At 40.3% G+C, this 13,710-nt stretch overlaps 1 protein-coding gene and 1 long non-coding RNA gene across 4 annotated transcripts in view; one reads left to right on the forward strand and one right to left on the reverse strand.

Annotated features, from left to right (window-relative positions):
* The first annotated feature begins 123 nt into the window (after positions 1 to 123).
* On the forward strand, positions 124 to 10,439 carry LOC135232581 (uncharacterized). Its single transcript, XR_010323101.1, has 2 exons — positions 124 to 594; positions 6,348 to 10,439. It is a non-coding gene; the product is annotated as an uncharacterized LOC135232581 (long non-coding RNA).
* The window catches only part of CTDSPL2 (CTD small phosphatase like 2), an 87,445-nt gene continuing 82,955 nt past the window's right edge, over positions 9,221 to 13,710 (reverse strand). For all 3 annotated transcript variants that reach the window (XM_010599691.3, XM_010599690.3, XM_003420160.4), the window contains exons 12-13: positions 12,905 to 13,000; positions 9,221 to 12,332 (exon numbers count right to left, since the gene is read on the reverse strand). In XM_010599691.3, coding sequence (XP_010597993.1) covers positions 12,267 to 12,332; positions 12,905 to 13,000 — 162 coding nt within the window. In that variant the 3' untranslated portion in view covers positions 9,221 to 12,266. The remainder of the gene's footprint in view (positions 12,333 to 12,904; positions 13,001 to 13,710) is intronic.

Here is a 13,710-nt window from a genome sequence, read left to right on the forward strand (position 1 = left end):
CAGCGTTCGGCGCCTGCGCCCTGCCCTCACTCTGCTCGCTTGGATTCCGCCGGTGGCCGCCTGTGGGAGGCGGCGAGCGAGCCCCCCGGCCCGCGGAGGGCGCCGTCCGCCCGCGCCGGAGGCCGGAAGCCGGCGTGCACGGGGCGCGCTCCGCACATCCTCCCTAGCCGGGTCGCTGGGAGCCGGCTGGGCTCGGTCACCCTGGAGGATGTGCCCTTCCCGGGAGCCCCGGAAGCCAGGACATCGAGCCTCTCTTGGCGGGACAGTTGGGGAGCTCCTCGCTCTGCTGGACCTAGGCCCTGGCCGTGTCCTCCGGAGCCCACAATGAAGTAGCAAGGGTAGGCTGTAAACAAATGTCGACACAGTGTGATGGCTGCAGCGTAAAAGAAGCATTGTGAGGTTAAACGTTACAGGGTAACATTAAGGACGGCGGGGACCTGGAGGGTGCAGAGACGTCTCCCTGAGTTTGAAAGACCACTTCTGGTGTAAAGAGCCGTGTGTGCTGTCCCTGACCACAGAGGTCAGCTGAGTGTGGCTGAGTAACGCAGTCGGAGATACGGCTGAAACGGTAAACTGGTCACAAAGGGGTTTAAGGTAAGCTAAGCAACTGCGCGCTTCCTCGGGCTCTGAGCTCCACCGTAGGGTTGTAAGAGGCAAGCAGTTTCAATATTTTGTTTTATTAACTCCTTCTATTTTCAAAGACTTAATACTTGATTACAGCGTTCAAGTTTTTTGTAGATATATATTTATAAATATAGTATTAATTTACAACCAAAAACCACCGTGTAGCAACCTTATTCTAGGTTTCTTGTGTATCCTTTTAGAGAAGGTCTACAAATAATACATTGTACAAAGATGGTTTTTCTTGAGACAGCCTGCAGCCCTCATACTATGATCAGAGTGTGTTCACGGATCAGCAGCTGGAGCTTACTGGAAATGCGGGATTTCAGGCCCCATCCACGCCTATGGAATCAGAGTCTACCTTTCCAACAAAATCGGAAGATGATTTTTCTGAACATTAGAGCGTGAGAAGCAGTGATCTATAGGCATCAATTCATAACGATGGATCAGAAGGAGGCAGGGAAAAGCTGCACTCTAAGGTCCCTGAGGGCACGGCCTGTGTTTCATTCACAATTGTATCTCCAGCATGTGGCACGGTGCCCAATACATAATAAGTATTTCATGAATTAGTTAAATGGGAAGGACACAAGCCTGAATTAAGGCCATGTCAGAGAGGGAGAAACCAATCTGAGAAATATCTAGGGATTAGAGTCAATGGGATTTAGTGACTAATTGGATCTGGACAAGGCGGGAAAGGACAGTGCACAGAGATGACACCCATCTAGTTACTCAAGTAAAAAACCTGGGAGCTATCCTTGATTTTCTCCTCTCACTCCCTAAATTCAGTCTATCACCCAGTCCTGTGGTTCTTTTACAGTATTAACCTTGAATCCATTCAGTGCCCCCCCCCCATCCACATCCCTATCTCTGCTGCCACTGCCTTAATCCAAGCTGTCTTTACGTGTACTACAGTAACCTCCCGATTGGCCTGCTTTCTTCCAACTCCACAGTCTGTTCATTACACACCAGCCAGTTTGTATATTTAAAAATGTAAATCATAACATCACACGTACACAATTGAAGTCCCCTTAGTGACTTCTTGGAAACCCTGGTGGTGTAGTGGTTAAGTGCTACAGCTGCTAACAAAAGGATTGGCAGTTTGAACCCGCCAGGTGCTCCTTGGAAACTATGGGGTAGTTCTACTCTGTCCTATAGGGTCGCTATGAGTCGGAATTGACTAGACGGCAGTGGGTTTGGTTTTGTGAGATGGAATATGGTGGATTGAAAAGTCACTGCTTGGAGGTCAGTTAAACAATCAGGTTATGTTGAACTGAATGCTGGGTACTGCTGGTGAGGAGTGGGGAGAGCTATAATTCCTTCTTTTCCAGAAACTCCAAGTACACAAAGGTGAGTAGACCCCCAAAGCCGTGTCTGACCCTTGCTGAGCTGGCTTGGAAAGGGCATCAGAAGCAATTAACTGTGAAGCTAATGAAACTTTAGCTTTAGGGCTCTTCATTGCATGAGCTCCTCTCATTCTTCAAGAAACCCTTCCAAATTGCATATGCTTCAGGCTGTATAAAACCTGGGTCTGCCCCTAGGTGGGATATAAGTAACCAGAGGAACCATCCAAATCCAAGGATGGCCTCCAGTGAACCACACTTCACAATATGCAAACCCTTATGTAGTCCTTTCCTCTTGAACCTGGGTTAGCCCTATGATCTGTTTTGACTGACAGAATAGGGCAGAAGTGACACCTAAGGTTGTCACAAGCCTTGCAGCTTCCACCTGGCTCTTTTGGAACGTTCACTGTGGGGGAAACCAGCTGCCATTTAATAAGTCTTACTACCCTGAGACCACCATGCTGTGAGGAGGTCCAAGCGAATCACGTGAACAGCCAGCCTCCCACTGTTCCAGCTATCCCACCTGAGATGCCAGACGTGGGAGTGAAGAAGCCATCTTGGACGTCCAGCCTAGTTGAGCCATCAGATGGCTGTCTACATCCAACCACTGTTTGAATACAACCACAGAAGACCCCAAGGGAAAGTTGCCCAGTGGAGAGATAAGTTGTTAAGTCTCTAAGTTTTGGAATGAATTATTATGCAGCAGTGGGTAACTGAAAGGTTCTCCCAGACTTTAGAATTTGGAACTGACGACTCCCAGGGCCTGGGAGCTGTCGTGGCTGTGACAGCACTCTGAAGGGAGGGCCACAACTCCTGCTGAAGTGATGCTTTCCCAGGCCATCCTGGTTCCTCCTGCCTTCCCTGTGGTCCAGTTGTTCAACTCTTCCTTGAATGCCATGAGATACCTTAGTATCATTGCAGTAAATTCTTTTCTTGGCCTCAGCTAAAAATCTTGACAAAAACATCCTAATAGAGTCTAATTGCAAACAGGAAATCTTCAGAGGCTAATGCTCTACTGTACTTGAGTCTGTATTCGGCACATACCCATTGCCTTGGAGTCGATTCTGATTGATAGCCACACTACAGGACAGAGTACAACTGCCCCTTAGGGTTTCCAGGAGGTGGCTGGTGGATTCAAACTGTTGACCTTTTGGCTAGCAACCTTAGCTTTTAACCACTGCACCACCAGGGCTCTGTGTTTGGCACAGAGTAGGCATTTAGTAACTATTTTTGAATGACTACATGAATAAATTTCTTACTGGGTTCTTTTCCAAGTTAGAAAAGCCTGCCCATCAGGCCATCAGATTTCTCTTCATGAAAGGAAATCTCAAAAGAAAAAAAGTTAATACTGCTGGGCCCCAAGGAAGGAAGCTTTTTATTATAAGGTATGCTAGTAAGCCCACAGCATTGTAACAGTAACCTGAACCAGGAAATAGTAAGTGGCTAAGAAGATGCCAGATCCAAACAACTACATCAAGGTAGAGTCTCAGGAAAGCAACGTTGTGTTTTTCTGAAGCGGTAGTGTAATTATTTGTATTAACTTTGCTGAAGATGTTTTAAGACAATGTATCTTAAACCAAAAATTATTATCAGAAAGAAGGTTAAATATAGGGAAGGTGAGGCCAAAGAACAAGATTTTGATAGTCTCTATAGAAAGGAAACAATGAGCTGACCTGCAGACTTTTAGCAGTTGTATCATATGAGGGTATCCGCTTGATTTGATAGTAGCCATTAAGGTTCCTTTATAATAGACTCTCTGGTTCCACCCTTACCAAAAAACCCCAGATTGTGATTCAGTCTTTTAAGGAACTTGCTGACAGTAAATGAATAAAATTGAAATCTGGCTTAAAAAATGAGTGTCTTGTGTGTGAACCAGTTCTCTTGAATCTCGTCAGTTTTGGTTGCACTGAATAAATCAATTTTATGGACTTGAAAGTATAAGTCTGAACTTCTAAATGTAGGCTCAGACATTCCTTCATTTAGTCAGCAAATAGTTATTGAGTACCAAATATGTACCAATTGCTAGGTTCTGGGAACACAGAAAAAACTCACTTCAAGGTGTTAAACCATTGCAGCTGGAAAGGAGGGGAGTGGTGCTGTATGAACGAACACCGTAAGAGCCTGTGCATCTTCAGCGCCGATGTTTTGGAAGCAGCAGTTAAGATTTGCTCACAGTTTGGTGCATGCTGTACCCCCCCCCCCCCGCCCCAATGAATTCGGAAACAAGCGTCTAGAAGTATGTGCTAGGTACTTTTAACATTTAGTTATTAAGACAAACCAGTGTTTCACATGTTAGCCTCTAGGGAAGCCCCAAAATTGCAACTAACAGTATTACTCAAATTTTACATATTTTTAAAAAGTTTATTTCACAGATGACCGGAGTAGGTGGTCAGTAACTGTTGGACAAATGAACATTAAAACCTCTGCCCTCAGGAAGGCTCTAGAAGAGTAAATGCCAACAGAGGTGAAGCAGAGCTGCTCATGGCTTATCAGTTTAGGTGCCTTAAGTACCAGATTCAAAATCTCCTAAAGATGAAATAAGGTTAAAGCTGAAGAGGGGGAGGTTTTAATTGCAAACAGAGCCAGTTTAAAATTCATATATATAAAACACGAAGATTACTCAGTCACCTAAAAAAAAAAAAGTTTGTATGAGTTGATACAGAAGGAACAAATTGATTTATTTTTCATTTTAAACAAGCCAAAAAAGACATGTCTATGTATCCAAGAATCATATAAGACATAAAATGACAACACTGTCTCTGTTCAGTTCCTGCACATTTTTCCAGACTTTTATAAGGTGCCATAAAACCCTACAGTTCTTTCCCATTTTTGTCTGGCCAGTGGAAAGCACACGTCTTTCCCCAGGGAGTGCCCAGTCCACACTGATCTGTCAGTACTCTTCTAAGCTAGACGAGCCACGCTCCCCACAGCTTTCTACCAGTCCCCTGTCCTCCAGGCCTCAGATTGCCCCGTTGTAATGCTAGTAACCACTTAACCTCAGAGAAAGGAAACACTTGTGTGGAAAGTTAAGTTATAGATAACTCTTCTAACTGTTCTCCTGCACTCCATTCCTTATGTAACAAAGTAACCTTTTTAAGACAAATCTGATTATTCCCCGGCTTGATCCACTCCCTCCACCCCCGTATCACCCACCAAACCTGGCTTTACAGCCCTTAAATATTCTAAGGATCTTGACTTAAATACTTTTTCAGGACACCCAAGGCTGGCTCCCAGTTGCTGCCGAGCCAAGCCCCACTCCGGTGACCCCGTGTGTGCCAGGGTAGAACTGTTCTCCGTAGGGCTTCCCAAGGCTGACTCCCAGGTGCTGCTGAGCCCAGCCCCACTCCGGTGGCCCCGTGTGTGCCAGGGTAGAACTGTTCCCCGTAGGGCTTCCCAAGGCTGATTTCTCAGAAGTGGGCCACCGGGCTTTCTTCTGAGGCACCGCTGGGTGGTGGACTCAAACTCCAAACTTCTGGTGTGCAGCCAAGCACATGAACTGTTCGGACCACGCAGGAACTCCAGATTGTGTTGCTAGCCATTTTCTTCGCCTTTATGACCCTTTTCCCGACACCATCAGTCTCCACTGCTAGATCATAAGCTTCAGGGCCAGGTGAGTTTTGCTTTCATCTGCCATCCGCAGAGCCTGGCCTAGTATCTAACATACAGTAAGGCAGTGTCGTTACATCATGTACAACATGAAAGCTTATTGTATATATGTGGTGGTCACTATAAGCACTCTCATTTGGTTCATCCATCCCTAAGGGACTTTTTATTACCATCATTTTAAACTTTTCTGCCTTATTTCTCCTAACTTGGCAACTTCTCAAACCATTCAGTACTCAATTTCCTCATCAACCCCCAATTTATTGCACTAAACAGGTTTTCAGCAGTCCCGGACAACCTCTCCGTATCATGTCCCCAGTCTTCCGTTTGTTTTAACGCACACCGCTACCACTGCTTCTCTTTCTTAAAAACACTCCCTGACATGTGACAGGATGATACCCTGACTACAGCTCCCTCCTGCCCTCTGGCTTCAGACATCTAGAACCCTGTGTACAGTTCTCCTTTCTCTTGCTCACACTCCAAGAACTAGCTCCCTTAACATCTTCATTCTGTTATTCGCATAGTGCTTTAAAGTTTAGAACATGATTGGACATGTTCCTTTGGATCCTTGTAATTCTGAAAGGTGTATATCTTAGCGCACCTGTTTTACTCATGTACAAATCGAGGCTCAGGAAACAACTGCCTGGCATAGTAAGTGACTGAGTTAGGGCTGAAATCCAGGTCTTTTGACTCTGAACTTCATGCTTCTTTCATTAACCACGTGCACAAGTCAACTATCCATCTGAAGCTCATTTATTTCAAATTATTTCCACTTATTTCCAGGGCAGTGACTCTCAAACCTGTCCGTGCACCAAATTCCTTTGGGAGCCTAGGAAGAAGTCACCAGATGTCTCTTCAGATTCACTGAGCTCGAGGTGGGGCCAGAGTGCTGTTTTACAGCTATATTGGGTCAGAAGTTATTTAGCCCATTAATTATAAGTTCATTTTAACTCACCATAATCTAGTTCTGTCTTGCCATCTTATCTCTACTTTTCAAAACCAGCTCTTTATTCAGGTTGCTTTCTTAAAAGTGTTTGATTTCCCTTCTGCATTCCAGAAATTAAGAATGCCCTCCCTTCTAAATCATTATTTTTGAGTAATGGTAATTAAGAGAAAGGAGCTTTGGTGGTGCAGTGGTTAAAGTGCTTGGTTGCTAACCAAAGGTCGGTGTTTCGAACCCACCCACCAGCCACTCGTTGGGGGAAAAACTTACAGTTTTGGAAACCCCATGGGGGCAGTTCTACTCTGCCCTATAGAGTCCTATCAGTTGGAATCGACTTGGCTCCAGTGGGTTTGGTTTTAGATTCTAGTCCCAGCTCTAATTCTGTGATTTCGGAAATACACTTTTTCTAGATTCATTTCCTTATCTGTGCAAGAAATACACTTACAAGTTGGAAATTTCTCCTAGTGTAAAAATTGGATCATTACCTATAGGCCTAGTTTGTACCACACATTTTTGCACTGAGCTTCTATACCTCTTACATTTTATAAGAACGTTATATATATATTAAAAAAAAAAAAAAAGCCATCAAGTCGATTCCGACTCATAGCAACCCTAAAGGACAGAGTAGAAGTGCCCCACAAGGTTTCCAAAAACGTTACAGGATAGTCAAATTGATATATCGACTTCAGAAAGCTTTGTGTTGACTTACAAGCGTTAACTATCGAAGAACGCTAAGGCACTGGGAAGTGAGTTGTAAGTTCCCCTCCCCCCAGGAGCTGTGTACAGCCTTTGGGTCAGCCCTCAGAGTCTATTTACTTATATTGTCCCTTATCTGTACCTACTCTCTGTTCCTTAGAGGCTTGTCCTGAAGATCAACATCAAAAGGAAACATTGTTTAAAAAAAAAATTATGTAAACAAAAAGCACTTACAAATGTAAATTGTTAGAAATTATATTGTTCCCAATCGCTGATAAAATACATCAAAGAAAAATGCTTCCATAGAAGTTTTATTTATCCCCACAACAACCCTGTGAGGTAGGGTGATCAGGGCATTTAAGGAGAAAACTAAATCTACATTACTTGTTCACGGCTATACTGCATAGTAAATAAGTAGAAATTAAATTGAGATTTTTAAATGTCCGTGACTTTATATTGATTTATGTGGAAACAGGCAGAGAGAATATTAACTCCCCCCTACCTTAATGCCAAAAGGACACTGCCTTGAAAAATCCCATTTCAAAAGATGAAAGTAGTATTTCATTGCTTATTTCTACAAAGATTTATAAAATAAAAAAATAGTGAAGTATTTTTACAGTTGATATATCTATCATGGTCTCGTTCAGGGACATGTCCTTCAGCTGTGGATGTGATCAGCTATTTCAAGTCCTAGAAATGCAAAATCTTAAAAAATACAAAAGACAAAAATGGTGGTGGGCAGTCGCCTCCATCTTCTTTATTACTCCTCCATGTATCTTGAATAGGTTCTGTGAAATTGGGTCTGTTTTTAAACAAAGAGAAGAAAAACAAAACTCTACCACAAAGAGATATCTGGTCAACTTTAATTTTGTTGCCTGCTCTTAAACCACTGTGACATTATTTAAAACCGTGGTTTTCCAGACCTGGCTCTCAAGGCCCGACTCTCGACTCAGTGAAATCATTTTCTACATGGTGGGCCTCAAAGTAATTCTAATGAACAGTCAGGTTCGGGAACCACTGATGAAAAATGCTAATATTAAAATTGTACACCTAAACTAACTAGTATAAACTTGCTGCTCTTATCCCCTTCTTAAAAAAAGATCCCAAAACATGTTATATCCCCAGCACTCTTGCCTCTGGGCAAGTAAATTCAAGATACAGAGAAACATTTTATAAAAATGTATCCTAGTTAGTGATACTTGGATTCCAATAATAATTTAAGTAGCATTTAAATACAAGATACTGAGTTTTTGTGGCCCTTCTTCTGAATTTTTAAAATGGATTTTATACAGGTTCCTAGCAGGCTTTCAACTCAGGGGAAGACATGAAAATAGTGACATAATCAAGCATATCAGCACTGAAAAATTACTATATACTCAAATGTAGCTCATGAGAGGAATCAGAAAGTGAAGGAATGACAACCTAAGGCCTTTTGGCCCATACATTTTTGCTCCCAGTCCACTCTTCCCCTATAAGGGGAAATAAAATAAACATTCTTTCTTAGTTGCTTGGCATAGTTATTCGGTGGGTAACTATTAACTAAGTTAATTTAGATATACAAGATTAAAAGCGATAACTAACAAATAAATACCTAGAAGACAAAGAGAAGTCAGGTCAGAAAACCTAAACTAGCTGCTGATGTGTCTGTAACCCACTGTATCAGTACAATTAATGAAGGCTTCAGTGTCCTTTCCATTTCAGCTTTCTGTGATTAACACAGATGTGGACGAGATCTGATCCTCACGAAGAATTCTGTGCTCGCTGGAAAGATTTGTAGGAGTAATGAAATGCTTTCTTCACTGATGAGATGAAGTCTCTCTGTTTTCAGGCAAGTTGACTGAACAAAACAATGAAAAATGAACTTCTGTAGAAGGCTAAATGAAGGTAATATCTAGATGGAAAAGTCATTGGCCAAAGATAACTTCTTTTTTAAAAAACATTCTATGTTTAACCCTAGAACAAAAACCCCAGAGACATATAAAAAAACAAACACTGTACATATTCATTTCACTGACAGTTACAAGAAAATAGCCATTTATAGAAGTTACAATGCTTTCAACAATCCCAAACAAATTTTGGGAAACAGATAAAGCCATCAGGTAAATAAATATACATATACTAGCTAATATAAAAACAATTTATGGTTACGAATTGTCATCAACTCTCTTTTTTAGGACCCAAGGAGAAATATTGTGATATAAATCTGGTTAGGGCTACATATGTTATACGGAATTAAAAAACACAACTGATTAAAACATCATCTCTAATAATGATACAAATATTTAAAATAATGTCTTAAAAGTCAGACATTTATCATGGGAAGTATCATAATTTTAATATGTACGTCAGAGCTGTAATGTGTACAGAGGTCACTCCTGCTGGGTCTGTGTTGGCAGGTCTCATCCATCTCTCCTGCATTTACTACAGTCTTTAGGGCACACATTTCCTGGGTGAGCTGAAGGGCTGGGCACATCTCAATTCGTAACATACACACCTTCACTTCACTACATGGAAGTGTCTCATGTGTACTAGTAAGGGAAGGGTAATGGAGGATAAAACACTAAATAGGTGGAGGGAAGCTGGATAAATTCTCTAAATTATTTTGAAGTTTTGAATTAACAACAAATTAAAAATGACCCAAATAAAGTACTGAAGAACAAATATTAAATTGTTGCCAAATGTTCTTGGGCCATGTAAAATTTCCCTTAGTTTATCTCTTTCCAGAAACTTTCTGTTTTGATTCATCTGTCAGTTGACTTTAACTCTCCTGGCGTAGGGCTGAACCCAGCTTTACCATTAATAAAATATGGTTATTTTAAAAGTTGGCATTCATTATTAAGGTGCCTGTGTCACAGGCACAACAGTATAGGTGCTTATGTTTCCCTTTAAGTATGGGAAAGCCCTTTGAAATCGTATTGACTTAGAAAAACTTTCAGCAGTTCTAATGCATGCTGGAAGTTCTGAGCCTGTATAGGTTCTGGGGTTTGCTTGTTTGAGCGTTAGCGGGCCGGGAGCAGGGAGACATGTAACTAGGTTCACAATTCTCAGCAAGAGCCTATGTAAAGGTAAGGTTATGTACATTTTATTTCAAGAAAGACAGAAGACAAACAGCATAAAGATGCCCAGATGCCCTACAGATAAATACATTTCAAAGAATGAATCTGTAGTATTTCTTTTCCTGCAAGCAAGATACCTTTCTTTAAATTAAAAAAAAAAAAAAAATCAGTATTCTGAATTGCAAATGCTTTTGCTTTTTTTTTTTTGCAGAAAATCTGCCATGATTACTTTTTTAATGAGTAAGGATTTTCCACAAAACAGGCTTGCTCTACATGCTAATTTTTTAAACAGTTCAGTGACACAATATGCTAACTACATACACAACAGATAATATAGTAAGAAAACACTCAACCTGATGAAAAGTTAAAATCTTCATTAATACACTGAAAATTGACATAACTCATGCCTTTAAAATCAAAAATACAAAAATTAAATGTTCTCCTAAAAAGATTTCCTTATTTTAAGGACTCATTTGAAAATGAAGCTGCATGTAATTTGTACAATAAAGTTGTACAAGTAAACAGGTAATATACATAAAAAATTAATTGACATACTCCTCAATTAGCAGTTGTCCACCTTTAATTTCCAATACTGTACTTTCTTAACAAGCATACAAAATATCAAACTTCTCTTTAGAAAAAGTGCCGTTCTTTGACATCCTTTACACAAAAACAGTCTGAGCCTGTGGCATGTTAATGCAGTCGCGAGGCAAAGCGTACTAACTTTTACAAATTCTACCTTCCGTAAAAAGCCTCCCGAAAAGGAGATTACACACCACTATAAAAATATCAACCTCTTACGGTAGCTGCATTAGAGAACCAAGGCTTGAAGACTCTTCACGTGGCGTAGAAACCACTATGAGAACATATTAACTGCACTGGTGGCCTGGGGTGTACTGCGCCACAGGACTATGCATAGCTACTGTTAGGTACCAAGACTGTTACACGGAGTCTTAAACTGATTGTAACCGAGAGCATAACAGAGGTACTACCAGCCCATGCAAAATAACTAAAAATACTGAGTCACTGTGCTGAATACTTCATTCCGGGAGAAAACCAAAGGCAGCAGTAACCAAATCAAGCCCAGCAGTTGACCAAACTCAGTCTCCTCAGACTGGTGCGCACAGTGAAGTGTGAGGTATGCCTTTACCCACGGACTCTGAGTGCCACTGCGAGATATTACCATTTGGAATACATGCTATCACAATGGTTTACATCTTTTGAATATTAGTCATTCGTATATTCTATCTACCCAGTCTCTTGATTTCTGAAAATATTTCACCTACAGTAGAATATTACAGAAACAAAATATAAATGCATGTCTTTCTAAATGAAACTTACATGGACTAAAAGTAGAGAATATTTTTAAACAAATATACAATATGCAGGCAGACAAAGCAGGAAAACGGCCATTCAAATGTATAACAAAAAACTAAAAATTGACTATTTCCAGAAAACTATGAAGCGCCTCAACTAAAAGGAATGCATAATGAGGTTCTAATCTAATACAGGTCAAAAACGTAAAAAGGTTATAAACCTTAACAGGAAAAATAAAACAACTTCTACTGGCCATTCCTGTTGAAATGAGACTCTTAAAGTAACAGAAGAGTGGCTACAAACCCACTGAGAGCACCAAACAGAGAGAAAACCACAGTCCATTTTCATCTCTGTTATTATCATAAAATCCTGTGTGTGACTACAGGTCAGACTGCTGGTGGCAGAAACAGAATTCTTTATAAACTGCAGATGTCCTGGACATAAAAAAATTTCACTGGAGTTGCACTAGTTCTAAAGACTCTTCTGTTTTAGCCTACCTACTGTGTGTATTCAATCTGAGATAGATAAAGTCTCTCTCTGTAACCCTTGATTATTATTGGGCACCAAAGATAAGAAAAGCAAGACGGGGTACAAAAATGCAAAATTTCAACAGTAATGGCAATGTTTTTGTCTTAGTCCAAAAGGGTCCTGCATTCTCTCCCCCTTCAGTGATCTGACAAGTCTTTGTATTTAATCTGGGGGCAGCAAATCATGCAAGCGAAATCTGTCTCTGATGTGAGGTCGGACATCTTCGTTCTGTAGGGAAAAAAGAGAATGTTTTTGAAAGTTACACAGTTTCAGAGGGATCATCCTCATAATGTTATAGACCTTCCTACTTTGCAGAGAAAACAGCACTATTTTATTTTACAACTTGTATTATTTTTGTTTGTCAAACACAGAAACCACACAAAAACAGTTACCTAATAGGTAAAAAAATTAAGCCACTGGCTTCTATTTTATACCTCAGCCTTAAAATGCACTGATCCATGAATACAGGGGAAATTCCCAGAAGGAGGTTTAAGGAGTGTGTGCACTGATTCTAGACCCGACCAGGGGAACAATTTTATGCTATTTCTAACACAACTCTTAGTGACTTGTAGGGGGAAACCCACTAAAATGGAAAAGTAAAAACATTCAAGTTATGAAACTTTAAATACTTACAAGCACAATTTCAGTATGATTTATAAGGTTCAAAAATGCATGTATCTTTTCAACCTTGCCCTTAATCTCCCACCACAGTTGATTTAGTATACATAAAGTGAAGCAATTAAAAAAAGATTTCTTGAGCTAAGAAAAACACAAGAAGAAAAACCAAATGATACACGTACCAGTTCTACAAGCTTCTCCAGAAATGGAATCAATTTTAGGAGTTCATTGTCGTTTTTATCCATAAACCAGCTTTCTATAGGGATTCCATTAGAAAGCTAAAATGATAAATAAGTAATAATCTTTTTATTTATATTTTGCCTTGTTTGGAAAAGTTTTAAGAAGAAACAGATTTAAGTAAAGTAAAACACTGGTCTACAAGTTCCTGTGAAAAGGAATGCCACCAGAATTCATGCTGCTGTACTCTCTGACAGCTCAGCAGTGCAAGAGACAGAAGGAATAAACTGAAGCCTAACTGGGTTTTCAGTGCAATTTCTTCTAAGTGCATATAAAACTAAACAACAACAAAGTTCCATCAAAACAAGGATTATGAACATAAGAAAACACATTTCTTTATTCATTGAAGAGTTTATCAGTACAAGAATGTTAGGCATTGTGAACAGAAGGATACTGCTGATCTAAAAGAGAATACTCAGACCATCAGAAAGCAGATGCGTTCACAACAGCCAGTATGATAACCTAAAACATGGTAGCTGCTTAGCAAATTGATTCACTGAAGAAGAATCTAAAAACGAAAATGCGGAATATATTTGTTTTGTAGTAAACAAATCTACTTGAAAGCATTTTATCTAGGAACCAAGATGAAATTCCAGAAACAGCTTATTTCAAAATGCAACCAAATAAAAATGGTGACCTAAATTGAACACATTTCAATAACATTTTTTTTCCTTTCATACTGTTTATTAGGGACATTTTGAAACACACAGAAGGGCCAATCTTAGCTCATGTACACCTCAACCCACTTTCT

The sequence above is a fragment of the Loxodonta africana genome, chromosome 10 (genome assembly GCF_030014295.1).
Source record: "Loxodonta africana isolate mLoxAfr1 chromosome 10, mLoxAfr1.hap2, whole genome shotgun sequence".
In the NCBI taxonomy this organism is placed as follows: domain Eukaryota; kingdom Metazoa; phylum Chordata; class Mammalia; order Proboscidea; family Elephantidae; genus Loxodonta; species Loxodonta africana.